The 13697-nt window shown below is 41.2% G+C and overlaps 1 protein-coding gene across 1 annotated transcript in view; it reads right to left on the bottom strand.

The window, feature by feature from the left end:
- Nucleotides 1–13697, bottom strand: part of LOC140730133 (uncharacterized) — a 79334-nt gene that overhangs the window by 23899 nt on the left and 41738 nt on the right. Inside the window, exons 7-11 of the mRNA XM_073050266.1 lie at nt 12132–12290; nt 8517–8634; nt 6589–6653; nt 5390–5530; nt 2778–2887 (exon numbers count right to left, since the gene is read on the bottom strand). Coding sequence (XP_072906367.1) covers nt 2778–2887; nt 5390–5530; nt 6589–6653; nt 8517–8634; nt 12132–12290 — 593 coding nt within the window. The remainder of the gene's footprint in view (nt 1–2777; nt 2888–5389; nt 5531–6588; nt 6654–8516; nt 8635–12131; nt 12291–13697) is intronic.

Here is a 13697-nt window from a genome sequence, read left to right on the forward strand (position 1 = left end):
AAACCCAAAATAACTGAATTAAAGAAAAAAAAGAATAAAAATAAAAATAGAAGACCAACTCTCGAACACGAGAAAAAAATTAAAATCATGCAAACAATTGAAGTGAACAAAAGCATTCCAAACCAAAACTGAGTCCTCAGATCTGAACTCTGGAGTAGGCCCAAAGCCTCATCCATTAGTTTATCAGATTAGCAAGCATAGGGCACAGCAGTCAGGGCTGTCAATGTGCAGGTAGATTGGGAAAATCAGGTTTGTGCTGGATCCCAAGAGGGGGAATTTCTAAAATACCTACGAGATGGCATTTTAGAGCAGTTCATGGTTGAGCACACTATCAGCTATTCTGGATTGGGTGTTGTACAATGAAACGGAATTGATTAGAGAGCTTAAGGTTAAAGAACCCTTAGGGAAAAGTCATCATAATATGATCGAGTTCAACCTGAAACTTGAGAAGAAACTAAAGTGAACTGTACCATTGGAGGAAAAGGCATGTGAGAGGAGGTGGCCAGAGTTGACAGGAAAAGAACACTGTCAAGGCTGATGGCAGAGCACCAGTGGCTGAAATATCTGGAAGCAATTCAGAAGGCACAGCATATATACAATCCAAAGAGGAAGAGGTATTCTAAAGAGAAGTCAAAGGCAATATAAAATCCAAAGAGAGGGCATATAATAGAGCAAAACTTAATGGGAAGTTAGAGGGTTGGGAAGCTTTCAGAAACCAACAGAAGGCAACTAAGGAAGTCATTACGACAGTAAAGATGGAATATTAAAATAAGCTAGCCAATAATATTAAAGAGGATGCCAAAAGATACATAAAGTGTAAAAGAGAGGTGACAGAGGTGTGGTAAACTATGTATACCTGTCTGGACACGCCCCTCTGCTGACTGCTCCTGTGGTTCCCCCCACAGACCCCTGTATAAAGGCGATTGGAGGCACTACTCCTCCCTCAGTCTCCGCGATGCCGTGCTCCCTTTCGTTGCTAATAAAAGCCTATTGCTCACCTCCCGTCTCTGAGAGTTATTGATGGTGCATCAAGAGGCTATTGGACTGCTGGAAAACGATGCTGGAGAGATAGTAATGGGGGACGAGGAAATAGCGGACAAACTGAATAAGTATTTTGCATCAGTCTTCACTGCAAAAGGCACTAGCAGAATGGTGGAAGCTCCGTGTCATGAAGTGTGTGAAGTTATCATTAACAGGGAGAAGGTTCTTGGGAAACTGAAAGGGCTGAATGTAGGTAAGTCATCAGGACCGATGGTGTACGCCCCGGGTTTCTGAAAGAGGTGGCTGAAGAGATTGTCGAGGCATTAGTGATGGTCTTTCAAAAAGACTAGAAAATGTCACTCCACTCTTCAAGACAGGAGACAGGCAGAAGAAAAGGAATTATAGGCCAGCTACTCTGATCGCAGTGGCTGGGAAAATGTTGGAGTTGATTGTTAAAGATGTGGTTTTGAGGTACTTGGAGGCGCATGATAAAATAGGCCATAGTCAGCGTTGTTTCCTCAAGCGGAAACCTTGACTGACAACTCTGCTGGAATTATTTGAAGAAATAGTAAGCTGGATACTCAAACGCGAATTGATGTTGTGTACTTGGATTTTCAGGCATGCTTTGACAATGTGCCACACATGAGGCTGTTTAACAAGCTACTAGCCCATGGTATTACAGGAAAGATTCTAGCATGGATAAAGCAGTGGCTGATTGTTAGGAAGAAAAGATTAGGAAAAAAGGGAGACTTTTCTGGTTGGCTACTGGAGACTAATGGTCTGTGCTGGGACCAATTCTTTTTACGTTATATGTCGATGATTTGGATGACAGAATTGATAGCTTTGTTTCAAAGTTTACAGATGATGTGAAGATAGGTGGAGGGCAGACTGGTTTGAGGAAGTAGAGAGGTTACAGAAGGACTTAGATTAGGAGAATGGGCAGAGAAATGGCAGATGGAATAGAGTGTCGGGAAGCATATGGTCATGCACTTTGGAAGAAGGAATAAAAGGGTCGACTGTTTTCCAAATGGACAGGAAGTACAGAAATCTGAGGCACAAACAGACTTGGGAGTCCTTGCGCAGGATTCCCTGAAGTTTAATTTGCAGGTTGAATCTGTGGCAAATGCAACGTTAGCATTCATTTCAAGAGGAATAGAATATGAATGAAAATGAATATTGTTTCATTCTGTATACACTTGCTATAATTCTTTAATTCATTGAATAATTACCATAGCACTACCCATACTTAAACCGAAGGAATATGTGATATATCTAGTCATTACTGAATGACATTAAATGGTCTATTATTATGATTACCAGCTGGAAAAAATGTTTTGAAAATGTATGGAAATACTTGCATTAAGTCAGATTTCTGTAAATCAGCTAATTGGTATTTCAAGGAGCTCCTCCATTTTATTAATCACCAGGTATATTCTGTACATTTCAAACCATTCCATGCCGGCTACATTCCTGACCTCATCCATACTGATTACAATCTGCAGATATTAAAACAGGGAGAGTCTAATACTTGGCAGCTTCAAATTCAAATCTGGTTTCAAGGCTTTCAAGTGTTTCTACTTTAATAGCTAAACTATTTTCTGGGAATGGGATTTTGTTATCCAGTCAGTCAACCATAATTTACAGTAGTGAAGGTGGCCATTCAGCCCATCTTGTCCATGATGAGTCAGAATGAGTTATCTTGCCTAATTCTATTCTCCAGATCAGTTATCTTACTCAATGGTTCTTTCCTTTACATTTCTTCATTTCACCAATATACACTTTTTAAATGAACTTACCTCTTTTTCCAGCCTGCTTCTGTTTCTCTTGCACAGCTGAAGTTTAAGTTCTTTTACTCCCAAAAGTTTCAGTTCTCCTATTTGTTTGTCAGCTTGGAGTTCCTCGACCACTGATGGAAAACACATTTCCCAGAATTAGTTTTGTGGTTTGCTTCACCCAGTTCTCTCTTTTGCATCTTCATGCCGGACTGTAAACATAAGAAGCTCAGAGACTTCTACAAATCTGGAATCTATACAGCTGCTGTTGTATCCCAGGGCCGGCCTTTGATTTCCAGCCAGAGTAGATGACATCAGGGTAAATGGTTTGCTACGTCAGCATTCCCTGATTTAATCCTAGCTGAATCACCAGATAATTTACGATGACCAATTAACCTACCAACCAGTATGTCTTTAGCCTGTGGAGGGAAATGGGAGCACTCAGAGGAAACCCATGGGGTCATGGGGAAAATGGACAGACTCCTTATAGGCATCAACCGGCCCTGTAAAGCATTGTGCTAACCACCATGCAACCATGTTGCTCTGTGAGTTTGCCCCATGCCTGTCCCATTCCTTCCATCACACAGCTTCACCTTCACAATCATACTGTGGCGAGCATTTGCTCCATAATGATAGACGAGGAAGCTCATTAACTCAACAACTGTTTTATTGTAATAAGCACAAAACAGACCAGGCACCATGACCCGGAGAGTGAACCCAACCAGTCTCACACCGATGGGGGAGGTGACCATCACACACATCCCAGTTACAGTTAGGGTGACCCACAAATACACAAGCAAATAACAGACAGACAGACACACACACATACTTTATTGATAACGGTATAACCCAAGCTAAAATGTAACAATAAATGAACTGGAACTTCCCACCATAATCCCAGAAAAGCATTTTAACACAAGAACAATAAACAGTACTGGTCATTAGAAACGTAGGGGCGGGCTGTCGACCATGACCCCCCCCCCCCCCCCAGAACGTCACACTGCCCTCACCTGAGGGGTCAGCCATCCCTAGCAACCCCAGAGTCCATAGTAAAGTCCAAAAGTTCCGGTGGGTGTTGACATTGCTGCCTGTTTGTGTGAGGCAAGAGGCAGGGAACCGGAAGCCTCGCTGGGTCAGTGGTGGCTGAGGAGTGACATGGGGCCAGCTGGTCCACCCGGTGCAGCATGACTGTCTTCCGCTGCTCAGGCAACCACACATGATATACCACATCGGAGATGTGGTCCAGCCACTTCCAGTGGCTTCCAGTACATGGACCTACGGTGTACTGCTGCACTGGCAACCCAGCCCCTTCTGGGGTATGCAGTACACAAACAGCTCCGCATCCTGCCTGTACCCAGGCCAGAAGAAGTTCTCACACATCCTGCCCAACGTCTTTGCAACTCTGAGAAGGCTGGCCCCCACCAGCCCGTGCACAGGCCGCAGCACTGGACCACCAGCTGGAGGACCACCAGCTGCAAGAAATGTCTGCCACCGTTGGACAGTTGCCACCGCCTGAACAGCAGTCCATCGTGGACCTCTAGTGTTCCCCACTGAGAGTATAGGGCTTTGGTCTCTGGGTCCAAGGCGGAGACGTCTGTCCACTCTGGCCGTCATTCCACACTCAGCCATTCACTCACCCATGTCAACACAGGATCGCTCAGCTGTTTGCTACGCAGCCACTGGTCCACGGTGGGGAGGTTGTCACTGGCTGTCTCCATCGCATGTCCACGGTTCAGCCCCCACCCCCAAAGTCACAATATTATTCATTATAGATCTGATTTCTCTTCTTCATTATTTCCCCATCTCCTACAAGTCTGTCACCCACCTTCAATGATTTGTTGCCATTGCCTTCATTCCTTGAAAGACCTGCGTTACCGAATTCATCTAGTAGAGACCTATCCTTAACCTATTGCTGCCACAGTGACGGAGAAACTTTGAAAAATTTCCCTCTGAAGAAACCACCTCAAAATGGAAACTAATGGACAATAGAACAATTAGGAAGATGGTTTAAAGTATTCATTAAAAAACCGCAGGTATCTAAAATTACAAATGACCTAACATAGTACTGAATACGCACAGACAAACAAACATGAACATCCCAAAATAGTTTAAATAACTGCCAAAACAAAAAGTTCCAGTCTTAAACAAATCAGTGCAGTGAATGGCATCAAGAGTTATGTAGCATTGCTTCCTAAGAAAAATTGACACTAAACCACACGAGGACAGATATTGGAACAGATAACAAAAAGCTTTGTCAGAGAGATAAATATCAAAGAATGATTTACAAGGAAGTCACGAAGGGGAGAAAAGTAGGAAAAAAATTCATAGGGGATATGGGCCAGGTGCAGGTCGGTGGGACTTGGCAGAAGAATGGTTCGGCACAGCCAAGAAGGGCCAAAAGTTCTGTAATGTTCTATGGTTCTATGGAAGGCATGACCACCATTAGTAAATTTATTGAAGTCAAGAAGAAACAAATGGTTAGAAGTGGAGGAGTGCTGAGATCTTGGGCAATGAAATGAATGAAGGAGCATTCTGAGGAGCTACAGAGTGAATTAAAAAGATGCTTAATAAAGTGATTATGGCTCCCAATGGGGCAAATTGTGCTGGAGGCAGTCAGCTGACAGAACATTCCTTACCTTTACCTGTTCTGCTGTTTACAATGTTCAGGGATAAAAGATTCGCATCTTCTTTTAGCCCCAAAATTTTCCGGCATGCATCAATTACTTTAGCGACTGTTGAGTCCCTTGGGACTCTCAGCTGCAGGTTTCTCTGAAAAGCTGTGAAGGAAACAAGGGACAATAAAAGGGTGAAGGAACTGTAAGACATTGAGTTTACTAATAAACAACCTGTCTTCCAAACTAAGAGACAAAAAAATACCCATTTTTAAAGATGTATCTGTGGTCTGACAAAGAATCTTTGGTTTTGTCAAAATAAAGAACTAAGATACTCTTGAATCAGAGCAATACAGGTGTCCCCCCCTTTTACAAAGGTAGAGCGTTCCTATGAAACCTTTTTTAAGCCGAAACAGTGTAAAGCGAAGAACCATTAATTTATATTGGAAAATTTTTTGTAAAAGCGAAAATCCTCTTTGTAATGCGAAAACAGGTTACTAAAGTAGGTCTTTTGTAAAAGCGAAGTGGTGTAAATCGAACATTCGTAAAGCGGGGGACACCTGTATAGGAAAGGACTGATGAAATTGCTGCATAATCACTAAAGGACTTAATTGTGACCATTCCATAATTAGTAAAAAAAAAAATGAAATAATGCAGGAATTTGCACAGGCAAAGCTGAATAATTTGACTTTTCTTAATTGACTGTTTTGAGTCTTCATGTATGCAGTACTTCATAGTATGCAGTATGCAGTAAAACATATATTTTGAATAAACGTTCTTTTCTGAAAATGACTAATGATTAACTATGTTGAAAAATGATGTTACAGGATGGTGAAGAAGCAAACACTGCCTACAGTTCAGATGTAGTATATGACATGACACATTATGACTTTGGTAAGTTATGAATCTTTGGATGAACAATTGGTTCTTTCCCACTCCCAGAACCATTTCTGCTGATCAGGATTTCTAGTCAGTAACATAAAACATTGATGGAGCCTATTCTGCTTTCATCAACTAAAGGGCTGGAGATCAGAAATTGACAATGAGTATTTATTCACCAAACATGATGGCTATAATTAGTCAAACTAAAGAACAACATATGTTCTGCATAAATGTATTCTGAATAGAATCTGACAACGATGTAAATGAGCCTGATGTCATTCATCAAAGGCAGTACATATATCATAAACTGGACGCTCAGATTAAAATTTAATACATTTTACCTTTCACTGATAAATTGATCAAGTTAGACTTCTTTATTGTTTTTTCCTCCAGTTGTTTATCTACCCTGAAAATGCATAAAAAGGTGTAATGCATTAATATTTGTGCAGATATTCAAGATTGTGGTTCTCAGTCGCCTGACAGCGTGAAACTACTCTAAGCCATAATGTCTCACGTTTGATTGCTGAACTGTTTTGAGCTAACTGATATCACTTTGGGGCCTTTCAATTGCTTTTCATGTCCCAGAACTGTGGAAACCAAATCACCTTACTCACTGCGCTATGATCCTTGTTGAAAAAGACATTGTGTGTGGATGGGGATAAAACAGAAGCCTCCCTCACCATGGGAAAAGACAAATGTATTCAGAAGAATTTGGTGTCGATGGAAATTTGCCTCCCTGTGCAATAATGTTATTGGTGGGAAATGGATGGGGAAAAGAGTTAACATTGTGGTGAAATCATTTAACTCACAAGGCAGTAAATACAAGCAAAAATAATTGTTTGAACTTTGAATATTATTTTGAAATAGCATCAGTTTTTATTTGGTTGGACAGATTCTTCATCTAAGTGAATGTTTAGAATTTAGAGAATCATAATGCACTGTAGTACAGATACAGTTCCTTCACCCCTTCTAGTTCATGGTAATCTATCATTCTGCCTTGTCCCATTGATCTGCACCTGGACCCTCTATATCTACCCAAGTATAATACGGGCAGAAATAAAGTATATTTTTAACATTAAGACTGTTTTAACAGTTCATCTGACCTCAGCTCACTGTTTAGGTGGTTACAGTTTCTCCCACAGAATGTACACTGGAAAATCACTAATTTGCATTGGCACCATTGAACACATCTACACAAAGTGTTGCCGAGGGAAGGCAGCATCGTCATCAGTGACCCCCACCAACCAGGCCATGCTCTCTTCCCACTGCTGCCATCAGGAAGGAGGTACAGGAGCCTCAGGATCCACACCACCAGTTTCAGGGACAATTATTACCCCTCAGCCATCAGGCTCTTGAACCAAAGGGAAAGCTTCACTCAACCTCACTTGCACCATCATTAAAATGTTCCCATAACCTATGGACTCTCTTTCAAGGACTTCACCTCATGTTCTTGATAGCTAAAACTTATTTATTTGTTAATATTATTTCTTCCTTTTTGTATTTGCATAGTTGGTTGTCTTTTGCACATTGGCCGGATTCCCAAGTTGGTGCGGTTTGATTCTATTATGGATTTATTGAGCATTCCCACAATAAAACAAATCTCAGGGTTGTATATTGTGGCATATATGTACCTTAATAATAAATTTACTTTGCACTTTGTAGTTCTCCCATTGGAACAACACGTCCAAACCAAACACATACTAGCATTAAAGGTAAATTCTTAATTCCTAAGTGTAGATCATTTTGAAGATTGATATAAATGGAGGAATTAGATACTTTTCTCAAGCATTGCCAGGCACCAATTTCCTTACTTTCTCATATATTTTGTAAATGACATTTGTAATTACATTTCTAAAAAGAAGTACTTCTGAAGGTGAGTAGTCCTGGGATGTCTTGATGTCAGAAAGGGTTCTATTAACATGTAAGTCTGCTTTTTTCCTTCCTTATAACATGAATGATAGAGATACATTATGTGCAATATTATTTCCAGACTTAAAAGTTCTTTCCCAGCCTTGACCTTTGATATACAGATCACTAAATACCTTTAGGCTTCCCGTTCATCCTCCATTCAATGAATGGAAAAATCTGTAAATTGTGCTTTGAAACAAATCCAGCCTGTTCTGGACTTGTAGTGAAAATGTCTTTGACAATTAATCCATGACTGTATAAATCTTCATTGGCTTGTCATGTCTGTTCACCTACTCGCCCAGAAAGCTCTGTTTTGTATACAGCTAAAGACAGGTACATTTCACTAATGGTCATCACTTACTTGTTCTCAGAGTGACTTGATGGATGGCTGATCAATTCTGAAGACGGAGGTGTCTGAGAAACACTAAGAGCAACCAGGGCAGCGGTAAATCTCTCGACATCATAAGGGCCTATTGTCTCTTGAGATAACAGATGGGAGAAATGAAACGATAAATCTCATTGGCTGGCTTGAATAGGAAGTCGACACCGAGGTAAAGCATTCTATTGATATCCCTGGCAGCCTTTCAACACAATGTTCAAAGTTAAAATGCTCAAGTTTACTTAGTAACTGGAATCCATATGCTTGCCATAAATTGAGTTGAGCTTTACAGGCCGAGTGAGGACTCCTTCTGAATTGTATTTGCCATACCACTGTGCTGAAGGATGGATCCTTGTGAGATACTTTGACAAAGGTGATGAAAAGATACTATAAGAAGGCTACAGATGGAAATTTAATGATTTGTACTTTTTTCCCTTGAAAAAGCTTCACAAGGAGCAGTTCAGGTGGATTTCACATTTGGGGATAATGGATGTAGTTTGCTAATTCTTCCAGAACATCATCACTTGCGCTGACTCCATGAAATGGCCCTTCATACCCTACCTCACCTAGCTTCTTAAGATGAGTAATGACTTCATCCCTATTTTAAAAAACTTCTCATACTCGTCACCCAATGCAATCTGTAGAGCCTTTTCCATCCCTGTTTTCCACTCTACCAGTCATACGGTTTGGCATTCTGTGCTTCCTCGGGGAAGCTGCGTACAGTTCTAATAACTCCAGCTTCAACAGGGTGAAATAGTCTTTGAAGGGGGCAGTGCAGGTTCAGCAGAATGTTACAAGAACCACAAACTCTGGTTTATGAAGTGTGTTTGAATAAAATGCACCCATGTTTCCTGAAGGCAAGAGATGATTTTCAGAATATTGCGTGGGAATTGTTGGGGCAGATTGGAGAGTACCTTTTCTCCCTGTAGGGGAATACAACCTTAGCATCAATCAATAATTTTGGAAAAGCTCTTCCTGCTAAGTGCAAAATTGTGCCTTACAAAAACTAAGCAATGTTTGCTCAGTGATTGGAGTTAGGATGCACATAGGTCATGATCTCGTTTGCTGGTGGAACATGCTTGATTGACTCTTTGGATTAGTTTTCCCCAACAGGGAGCCATGGATATGGGATCAAGTATGAGGGTGGTCTTGAGTTAGAGGTGTGTTCTTATTGCTGGGCTATTTTTGATCCTTTTGAAAATATTTTTAAATTGGTTCTGTATTTAACAGGGAGAAGTATTCATGGGAAATTCATTGACCCCAACAGTTGAGCAGAATGGTAGTGATAGATTAGTGATATCTAAGGACCAACTTGGATGTATATCAGACCACTACTTTTTGGAATGTCACTGGAATCAAACCCAGGATCTTGCACGATCCATTTTCACCCCCATTTTGATAATCTGCTGGCAACCCCTAAGGAGATAATTAACAAAACAGAAATGGATGGTCAACATTTTGGATGACTCTCAGAGGTCAGAAACATAGAAACATAGAAAACCTACAGTACAATACAGGCCCTTCAGCCCACAAAGTTGTGCCAAACATGTCCCTACCTCAGAAATTACTAGGCTTACCTATAGCCCTCTATTTTACTAAGCTCCATGTACCTATCCAAGAGTCTCTTAAAAGATCCTATCATATCCACCCCCACCACCGTTGCCAGCAGCCCATTCCATGCACTCACCACTCTCTGAGTGAAAAACCTACCCCTGACATCTCCTCTGTACCTACTCCCCAGCACCTTAAACCTGTGTTCTCTTGTGGCAACCATTTCAGCCCTGGGAAAATACTCTGACTATCCACATGATCAATGCCTCTCATCATCTTATACACCTCTATCCGATCACCTCTCATCCTCTGTTGCTCCAAGGAGAAAAAGCCAAGTTCACTGAACCTATTCTCATAAGGCATGCTCACCAGTCCAGGCAACATCCTTGTAAATCTCCTCCGCACTCTTTCTATGGCTTCCACATCCTTCCTGTAGTGAGGCGACCAGAACTGAGCACAGTACACCAAGTGGGGTCTGACCAGGGTCCTATATAGCTGCAACATTACCTCTTGGCTCCTAAATTCAATTCCACAATTGATGAAGGCCAATACACCGTACGTCTTCTTAACCACAGAGTCAACCTGTGCAGCTGCTTTGAGCATCCTATGGACTATGACCCCAAGATCCCTCTGATCCTCCACACTGCCAAGAGACTTACCATTAATTATATATTCTGCCATCTATTTTGAGCCACTTCACATTTATCTGGGCTGAAATCCATCTGCCACTTCTCAGTCCTGTTTTGCATCCTATCAATGTCCCGCTGTAACTTCTGACAGCCCTCCACACTACCCACAACACCTCCAACCTTTGTGCCATCAACAAACTTACTAACCCACCCCTTCACTCCTCATCCAGGTCATTTATAAAAATCACGAAGAGTAAGGGTCCCAGAACAGATCCCTGAGGCACTCCACTGGTGACAGACCTCCATGCAGAATATGACCCGTCTACAACCACTCTTTGCCTTCTGTGGGCAAGCCAGTTCTGGATCCACAAAGCAATGTCCCCTTGGATCCCACGCCTCCTTCCTTTCTCAATAAGCCTTGCATGGGGTACTTCATCAAATGCCAGAGGTGACTCTTTCTGATATTGGTATTCTTTACAGTTGTTTCCTCTTGCAGAAAATTCAAAGTCAGCAGTTATTTCTCTAGGTGGCATCATCTCACATCACAAGATCAACAGCTTTAGGCATAAGTTTGACATATTGTGTGTTTGTCCTGCTAAGAGAATGCCTTTCTGAACTTATTCTGAGATTCATTAAGGTAACGTGCAAACACCAGTTTGGCTTGCTTTTCCCACTGTGTTAATTAGCAAGTTTATAAAAATGCATATTAATGTCTGTATTAATTTAATATTGTGCGTTTGCTTTTCTATTACTCAAGGCCATGATATTTCTATTTTCTCGTGTCTCCTGATGACTGCAAATTCAGTCTGTGTCAAAATTTGCACCAGACTGGCCCAGTTGCAAATCTTTTCTCACCAACTGCCACGGAAATTCTCAGAAAGTTATTTTAAGGTTGAAGCTGTAAATCATTAGTTTTCATCTGCCTTAGTCTGGTATTTAATTTAATATAAATTTATGTTGGAGTATCATGTGTATTTTTCTTATCAACCTCTTAACAGTATTTTAGCTTCTCATTGGTTATATAGCTTTGACATTGCCTCTAGGGAAATTTAACATGAGATTACTTAATGCAATTTCTTTGTGCCTTGTTTTAAATGGGTGTAAAAGATGAAATGTTCAAATTCATAAAGTTTGAGTGTTAGCATGTTATTCACATTCATTTCATCTAAAGGTGAACTCTCTATCCTTTCCTCTATCCCAATGGCACAAATGTGTCCCAAAGAACTTTACAGATACTTTCATTTCTATCGAGATAATGACACCTTTTGCTCTCTTGTTATTGTTGCTGTCTCTCTCTCACTTCTTCTGTGATTCAAAGCCAAATCCAACCTCAGGGATCACATCTTCTCCCTGAAAAATCCCTGTGCAAAATAAATACTAAATTCAGATGTGATAATTGCAGCACGTCAATTCTTACCAAGCAGCTTGTCAAAGTTTTGACTAGTTGGATCCATTGGATGGAGTTCTTTGTAAATTGAGGACAGTAGATTTTCTTTCTCCTCTGTGGTCGTTAGCTGGAGTAGGTCAAGGATTTCCAAGTCAATTGCAGCGAGTTGGTGTCCTTGTAATTCAGCCTCTGAGTTACAGAAATGGGAAGTGGAACTTAACACTTTCCAATTAATAGAAAGCCCTTGGAAAAATAATTCTGACTTTGTTTTGACATTTGAGGATCTCAAAGCAGAGATCCAGCTGGCCTGTGGTCACTGATGGGGGCAAGGTGGGGATGGGGGTGGGGTAATGGAGACAGGTTGGTGTTCTGGGAGGATTTTAAAACAGATGTAATGTGTGCAGCTGGATGGTGCTCCACATGATGGTGCTTAAACATCAGCCATGGGTTCATTCCTAACAGCAACAGATAATACACTGGAAGAACTCAATGGGCCATGCAGCGCCTGTGGGAGGTAAGAAACTGTTGACATTTCAAAGGAGAAGTTCTTCCTCCCACAGATGCTGATCCAATCGACTAGCAGCTGCTGAGTTTCTCCAGCACATTGTCGCTTCAGATTCCAGCAACAGCATTCTCTTGCGCCTCGTCAGATCTTAACAACATTGACACTGACCCAGGTGATTTGTATCTTGTAACCCTTCTGAAGATCAGCAACCATACTATCAGTGGGAGCAATGCACTAGCAGAGCTCTTTTGGATGAGATATAAAACCAGGAATCTGTCTACTCTCTTGGGTGGAGCTGCAAGATCCCACAAAGCTACTTCAAAATAGAAAACGGGTTTCTCTATTGTGCCACAATTACATGTTTTGTTCTTAAGACTTAAAATGGTCCTCATTTTCACTTGTTGAATGCTTTGGAAGGCCCCCAGATTGTTAAATAACTGCAAGTTCTGCTTGTTTCTTTCATATGGCTGTTGAAAAGTCTATTGTTCTGTTTGCAGTTCTGTACAGAGTTAATTGTGGAACATGTACAGCCTGGGGATTGGTGGTGGCCACATAAAACGACAGAGCTATAGCCAGCCACAGCAAAGATGTTTGAGGAATATTCTCAATCAACCTTGGAGACTACACTGTGGCCAATGTCTAAAACTGACATGATGCAAATAATTTCTGTCTTCACTACCGACATTTCTCAAAAGAAATTATCTTGCTTAGGTTGGGAGAATTCACTGTAGGTTGTTTTCTCTGCTGTCTGAATAAACAATGTTTTCATGGTAAATTGGTTTAACTTGTATAATAGGTTGTTTGCCACGATAAACACCCCACCCCCACTAGATTCTGGTAAGACATTATCAATACTTCCTCGGTAAAGGATCAGATGGGAGGGACATCAGCCTCAGTTCAGGGTTTATTCCCCTGCATTAGAGAGGGTCAGTAACATTAAATTCCTGGATGTCATTATCCTGGACCCATCATATAAATGTAGTTGCTAAGAAAGCATGACAGTGCCTTAGGAGTCTGTGGAGATTCCGCATGTCATTAAAAACCTTGGCGTATTTCTATAGATGTGTGGTGGAAAGTGTGCATTACAGCCT

The sequence above is a fragment of the Hemitrygon akajei genome, chromosome 7 (assembly GCF_048418815.1).
Source record: "Hemitrygon akajei chromosome 7, sHemAka1.3, whole genome shotgun sequence".
Taxonomy (NCBI): Eukaryota; Metazoa; Chordata; class Chondrichthyes; order Myliobatiformes; family Dasyatidae; genus Hemitrygon; species Hemitrygon akajei.